This window comes from Diadema setosum, chromosome 9, assembly GCF_964275005.1.
Source record: "Diadema setosum chromosome 9, eeDiaSeto1, whole genome shotgun sequence".
NCBI lineage: Eukaryota > Metazoa > Echinodermata > Echinoidea > Diadematoida > Diadematidae > Diadema > Diadema setosum.
In genome coordinates this window covers 25,336,673-25,344,172 of record NC_092693.1, presented here as the reverse complement: position 1 = coordinate 25,344,172, position 7,500 = coordinate 25,336,673, and the positions used below count along the sequence as shown (strand labels likewise).

The window sequence follows — 7,500 nt, the reverse complement described above, 5'->3', positions numbered from 1 at the left end:
TGTATAACTAATAGAGAACTGGAGTAAGACAGGCCTTTCATTTTGTTTTGTCTCTCCTGATCGTTCGTAAGAAATGCTAATTCATGACCACCTTTTCACAATTTGATTGGAGCATGCATTCATAATGGAAAATAGCTGACATAATAATCTATCCCCAGGCATTATCATGCCAACATGTACTTATATATACATGTACTATATCTTTGTGAGACGTAGATATAAAATGTCTCAGGTTTTTGATTATAGTAATTTCGAGGAAATTTCTTTAATTTTTATGATATATGTAAACTTGAGGCTATTAGATTTTCATCCACTTACCTCTGTTCCTGTGAAAAAATGCAAGTGTCAACCTCAATGTCATCCACGAATCGCACGTACTCGGGCGGCCAGTGGAAAAATAAACACCGGTCACACGCACCAAGGGCCATGGCATGCAGTGCCAATATGATAATAGCTCGCACAAATTGATACATAACATTTGTGTTTGTGTGCATATGGGAACGATCCGATGGTTCATACAACAAAAGGGTTTCGTACAATTATTTTTAACATTGTTAAACGTACTCTTCCACATTTACGTAGCATATAATGTGTCTTTATATTTATTTGGATTGTTGAGAATTGCTAAAATTGTTGAGAATTGCTAAAAACCGTTATTATGAAAAAGTGGACCTTTCACAATTTGGGGGGGGGGGGTGCGTACGCACCCGACGCACCCCCCCTGGCTACGGGCCTGCTCGTGTATGGTTAAGAAAACAAGCATTCGTTCGTTCGTTCGTTCGTTCATTTTCCATCTGAGAGATGGCTGGATAGCCCATATTCAGCTACGTTGAGGTGGTCTTCCATGGGGTCCAGTTGGATGTGAGGTGGGACCACTTCACCGGGTTAAACACCACTAAGATATTGCACAAATTTGTTATACAATTGACAATTGTCTTCTAGGAGATGGCAATTCGTGAGTTAAGTTTGATTAATCACAGTTACGAGGATTGTTAAACCCTAGATATCTTTCAAATGCAACCATTTAAAGGGACGACGTCGCCAAAAGTCCCACACCTCTGCAAATACAACATTTCGGTTGATTCTGGCATGTGGTCTTCGGCAAAGTTTCCGTTTTTTCTCTTTAACATAATATTATTGGTATATCGTAGCGCATGTTATAAACAAGCTGTACTGTCTGCAGGCTAAAGTACCTTGACGGATAAATGCATGCCGAGTGGCGCTCCCCCGGGACATTGTTGTGCACTACCCTGATTTCATTCTTTCAATTTTAAAGGGCAAATCAGAAAAGACTAAAAAAAAATTGTGAAGTTGTTTGCGTTTTCAAGACACAATCTATCACGCTTTACTGGTCATCAGAAACCGCACAACAAAAAGAACCTGGAATACAATCAAAGTTTACTGTTCATGGATGCATTGTTCGACCTTTTCATATTGGTGATAATACATCAAAAAAATTGGCATAAAAGAGACCCCATAGATGAATGATCACGGTTGCTAAAGGTGCTTTGGTATGTTTAGACGCTATGGCAATTTTGATGGCCTGCGTACTTTGCTCTCGAACGAACTTAGGAAATAGAGTCAAGTCACGCACCATAATTTATTAAATCATTCCCAAAATATGCATTCTCCTTCCCAATGCTTACAATCCAACGGTACAAATTACCAAAGTGCCAAAATACTTTGTTTTCAATTAACTCAAAAGCTCATGTTAGTAAGATAGTAAAGCGTTGGTAGTATAAGAGTGTTTGGAGTTCGAGTTTTCAGGCGAAGACTTTTTGAAGCTTATGTAGCATTTTCTGGAAACGTTTGCACTTATAGCCGCTAGTAGGAATGTTTAAACATAGGGAATCAGTCAAATGTTTATTTGCTTGTATTGTTTGTTTGTTTGTTTGCCAAAATACACTCTTTGTGTCATGAATATTGTATACATCCCACGCTTGTCTGTTTATGGTCATGCAAACTAAGTGAAAATCGCTTCTATATCTCAGGAATTCATTCATTTAAAAATTTAGTCATTGTTATTAGTCAGTATCTCATGGCAGAGGCATAAGAAGACCGCGTACGAAGCTATACTATAGGAATTATGCAAGCAGAAGAGAACGCAGAAAAACCTTGTAATGCTGTAGCAAGTGTTTGCAAGTAACTATCGGAAAATTTTACTTATGAAGCCCTCTTTCAGGTGTATTATCACTGTCATTGGCAATTTATACCAACATGTTGTCGATGGTAAAGGCAGAGTTTAACGTTACACACTACCTACGTCTCCAGATACAAATCTACATTCTATACTCATTATGGTATTCTATGAATGAGCATTATCACAAAGGCAACCGGAAGTATCCCACAGTAAAAAGTGACTCCAAAATTATGAAATCGTGTTTGTCTTGAAGTAAAATTATGCTTTTAACAAAGTTTGATTATATATATATGTATATATATATATATATATATATATATGTATATAATCAATCAAACTTTGTTTTCAGCATAATTTTGCTTCAAGATCTACACAAGTTCATCATTTCGGAGTCACTTTTTACTGTGGGCTAGGTTCTACCTACACCTATATATATATATATATATATATATATATATATATATGTATATACATATCAAAATAGGTAAAACCTACGTCAAATTTCGGAGAAATCAACAACTGCACCAGGACTATCGAAATAAAACCAGTAACTGTCATCATTTACTTATGTGTATACTCTTTCTATAGCCAGAAGACTAGCTTACTTGATGGAGGGATATTCTTGGATAAAAAATCTTATCGTTGCTAAATCATGCTTTCCCGAGGTGGAGTGGGGTTATCATAGTTCAATTATAGTGACGTATACACACCTGTAATTATACAAACTAACACAAAGATATAAACATACAGAGAGAGAGAGAGAGAGAGAGAGAGAGAAAAGACAGACAAACAGACAGTCAGCAACAAAGAAAGGGGACAAGTACTATAACGTATGCTGTTGCAGTCAGTATGTTGTCAACATTACATCTTAATTATGACTTATGTATATATCTTTTTATTTTATTTTTTTAAGTAAGGATACAATTCGCCATATCCTTGACGTCAGTGATGTGAGGTGCATCCGGGTACCTCTTGCGGAACTCCTTGCGGAGATCGAAGAAGTTAAAGAAGTACTCAGGGAGAGGCACGCCTTTGCTGGTAGACTGTGGATGGAGGCATTGCCTGACGTGAAGTTGGCCGTCAGTGAGCAGGCAAAACGTCTTCCCATCATCCCCAGCGAGTTCGCTCTTCAGATACTGGTCAAACTGTAAAATATGAGAATTAGAAACTCCATATCATATCAGTGCGAAGGTCCATGGTCAGAAATAGACATACCCACACATACAAAGGCGAGTTGATCATGCCAGAAATTAAATGAAAATGCACAACATTACCGTAATACGTCAACTAAAAAGACTAATACCATAACTGGATACAGTTAATGAAATTCACTGCCTATAAGAAAATGAGAGCATTGCGCTTGAAATACTCATACAAACGATAGATACGTAATATTGAAATAGACAAAACAATAGGCAGATATAGGTAAATAAACTTGCTGAATATAAAAGGACAGACAGACAGAGAGTGGAAAGAAGATTCGACACATGAAGACATACATGAAGAACTAATTCCGGAAGGAGAGAAAAGTCGGCCAAAATAAGAAACTGTATTGAACACTTTTTCTTTTGAAATTCCAATCCTCTCAAATTTCTCAACACTCATACGCACAGCGACTGACAGGCACATGCACAGTCACACACACACACACACGCACGCACACACACATACACACGTGTGTGTGTGTGGTCTGCCATTAATGTTCAAGTATCAACTCTATAACAAAAAAAAATGATCTTAAAATGACATATAAAATCCCCCCACATATATCCCTCTTATCATGTTGACTTTTACTCTTAGATTCTTTGGTCAATTAATCGACAAACGACAGCTATTTGGTAACCTTATTGCCATTAACATACGTCATTCTACTGAAGCTGGTTATTCCGTCCACAGAGTGTATCCATTAACACTCTTTCTCATTTGAAATGAATTTCATAAGTCAATCGATCTACGCTACTAAACCAGTGAGATCTGCCATCAAATGTTTAAGTATCGACTCTAGAAAACGATTTTAAAATGACACATAAATTGATACTATTAACTATATAACCTAAACATAACATGATTGATTGTGGTATAACAAAAAGTAACAATGTGAGAACGTCGAAGCAATGTACAGTGTCCGCAAAGTTTGCTAGATTGCAACTGCATGTGAATAAATGAATAATTAAAAAGGGAGGTGATAAAATGGCGTGCATATTCTCGTTTCGTTTTTATCGTAAAATAGTCAGAGTATTAACTGCATAACCGTGCCTTGACAGTATCTATTAATGGCTTGTCTAGGCATATTTTATTCCTTGAGGAAGCAGCAAAGTTTCTATTGAGTTAAAAGTGAATAGAACCTGTCTGCTTTACAATAAAAGGAATGTTTTGTCGTTTACTTTTTTAAAGATGAACTGCAGTCGGACTCTTTGAGAGGAACCTGCATGTCTCCGAGCATAACCAGCGAAGGAAAATGACTGTTGATGTTTCTCTCACGTATGAATACGTACACTCCCTGGCATGTCTTTAGGTCTCTTTTGTTGCCATTCCGACCCCTCACCTGACTTTGAGAGACATAATTATGCATATCTGATGAACAGAGATAAACAGACCGTCCCGAAGGCAACTACACCAACAACGCAAATCAGGGCTTCAAATCGTAACCATTTCTTCATTTCTGTTTCGTGTTCCGTGACATCGTAAAAATGTTTACGCCAAAAGCCCTCGTTTCATCTATTGTTTGTCAGCAGTTTTGGGTTGGGTGAAGAATTTGGGGCTCAAATCCATCAAATATACTTAGGGAAGAATACGACCTCCTCGGGCGGATAAGCTTCTGAGGGGTCGTAACCTCGTTTACTATACAACTCCGTCTGGAGTATAGTCAATAGTGAAGATGTGTTGAATACGAGGAAAAAGCACCCATACAGCAGCTTCGTTCCATGAAAAAGTGGAATATACAATGGCGATCTTAGAATTCGTTTACAAAACGTATAGGCAGTGAAAATATCTAAAATGCAGTCCTTTTGTGGCATCCTCTTTTAAAGTCATATTCTTATCTTGCTCGTCACGGACATTTTGTTTATTCAAAGATATTCATGCTGTTGTTTATCATAGTCACTTGCTAGCCCTTAATGCTATCGCGATTTTGTATTTGAGATAAGCACTGTGTAACACAAAGCTTACTTGACAACACGATTCAGACCGATCACCTGGCTATATGCAAGTGCTATGGAGAGGAAGATACTCTATGAATTATCATTTCTTAGAACTAACCAAGGAGTCTTCCAGTCACTTATCAGAAGAGTACAATCTTATCACCTCAATGACATACATGAATGATAAATTTGATGTCTGTCTGACCACATCAAGTTCCATGTTAAGCTGCAGAGAACAATTACGTCATGATGATTGAGAACGTTACCACGCTGGCCGTGACCTTCCCTAAGATATGAAGTTCTTATTTGGAATTATAACTAATAATGCTATCTGATGTTGATTATGATGGCCAAATCTTATCTTCCATGGCTGAGATGTAACATCACACAGAAAGAAAAAAACATTGGTGTTTACATCTCCACGAAGACAGCCCGCTAAAATTCGATTTCATTGAAATAAAAAAGATCTCTACATGATCGATTTATGATTGTTGGAAAAGTGTTAATGATAGCTCATGATATTGTATTATAAACCACGTATCAAATTTACCATAAGATTCAGTTCTGTTGTGGGCACAACCATAGACTCACATAGATGGTGAAGCATAGATAATGTGCTGATGTAAATTCCATTTTCAAGTTATTAGAAAAGATGGTACACCTGCGATACAATATTAAAGCTGCTTGCTGTTTCAGTCAACTGTTACGATTCAAGACGGGATGGCCACGAGTTGTTTCATTTTCTGGGGGGGGGGGGGGGGGGGAGCTACAATAATCTGAAATCTGTTAACTTATATATTCACCAAATGGAGAAACACGTCAGTTTCAGTGAGACTGTATCCATCCTGCACGTGCAAATTATTAACCTTCAATCTGTGATAATTAGCTATGACGAGGCATCATCATCTATCGTATTGCTCGGAGTTGCTTCCAATATGGTGCAAGCGCAATAGATTACCGCCGAAACCGAATGGTTTTCGAGGGTCTGGCAAGCAGCCTCTCACTCTGCTACTGGCTTTTAATCTGGGATATACAATTTCTTACTTGTTTCATAACTCCACCAAAATTTACCTGATGGAAGTCGTAGTGCTGAAACTACAGCTAAACTTGCAAAGCTTTCATCACTCATGTCTGTAAGGCTCTTACGCATGAGCATGAAATGATAATTGTAGATGGGCATGCTGTTGCTCTGTCAATTGTAATAATGTCTATTGTAATAGATTCGTCCATTTACCTGTAGTTCTATAGACCGTAAATCTTCACGTTCTTGATTTGCTGCTTTATTCCAAGATCTGTCTGCAGACTAGGCAGTCATGGAAGGCATTATGTATTACTGCACAGCTTCAGCAATCGAGAACTGCTATTTTCAAACTAGTCTTTAGAAGCGTAGTACAATTTGTACTCCCTCGTTTGAAATGACTCTACACTCACTCGTGAATTCTTTCCCTACACAGTTGGGATAGAAGAAGACATTCCTTCACTGTCCTTTAATATCATTAAGAGGAAACACATGAAAGGGAGAATACAAGTGTTCATTATTATCACAACACTGATAAAGCGAAGCAGAAGCGACCAATGTGTTTCTGACTCCAGTGTCAGAAAAAAAAAAAATCTGTGAATTTGACACAAGTGTAACCCCCCCCCCCCAAAAAAAAAAAAAAAAAAAAAAATCGAAGCATCCGATGAACATTCAGCGCCACTTTGCTTTTCTCTTTCCTCTGAGTTTTGTACCCCAAGGAAATCGGTGAGTATACTGACACTTTTAAATCTAACACTGATAGTAATTTCTGAAACGACTGTGTGTGTGTGCGTGTGTGTATGTGTGTGTGTGTGTGTGTGTGTGTGTATGTGCGTATAGGTGTGTTAACATGTGAACGTGATTTCTACATGGACAAAGGTGTAATACTCCATTGAAGGAAAAAAAAAATAAAAGATATAAATATTTTGTTTCGTGCTCTTATGGGGTTTCGAACCCGCACGTGTGCTACCTCAGGCCTCGAATTAACCGACGGCCACCGACGGCCATGGCCGTCGGTGCCCCTCTCGTTGGCCGGTATGCCTTTTTTTCCTTGATCAAAGTTACGGCCAAAAAAAATGTGCCTTTTTCTTGTGTCCGTGGTGCCCTTTTAGAATGAAAGTTATTATTTATGACGTAAAATATGCCCTTTCTCAAAGTCTACACTTTAATAAGCTTGAACAACTTTCCTGATCTCAAATATC

At 37.9% G+C, this 7,500-nt stretch overlaps 1 protein-coding gene across 1 annotated transcript in view; it reads right to left on the bottom strand.

Annotated features, from left to right (window-relative positions):
• Positions 1-7,500, bottom strand: part of LOC140232585 (epithelial splicing regulatory protein 1-like) — a 42,937-nt gene that overhangs the window by 28,781 nt on the left and 6,656 nt on the right. The window contains exon 3 of the mRNA XM_072312680.1: positions 3,063-3,285. Within this exon, the coding sequence (XP_072168781.1) occupies positions 3,063-3,285 (223 nt within the window). The remainder of the gene's footprint in view (positions 1-3,062; positions 3,286-7,500) is intronic.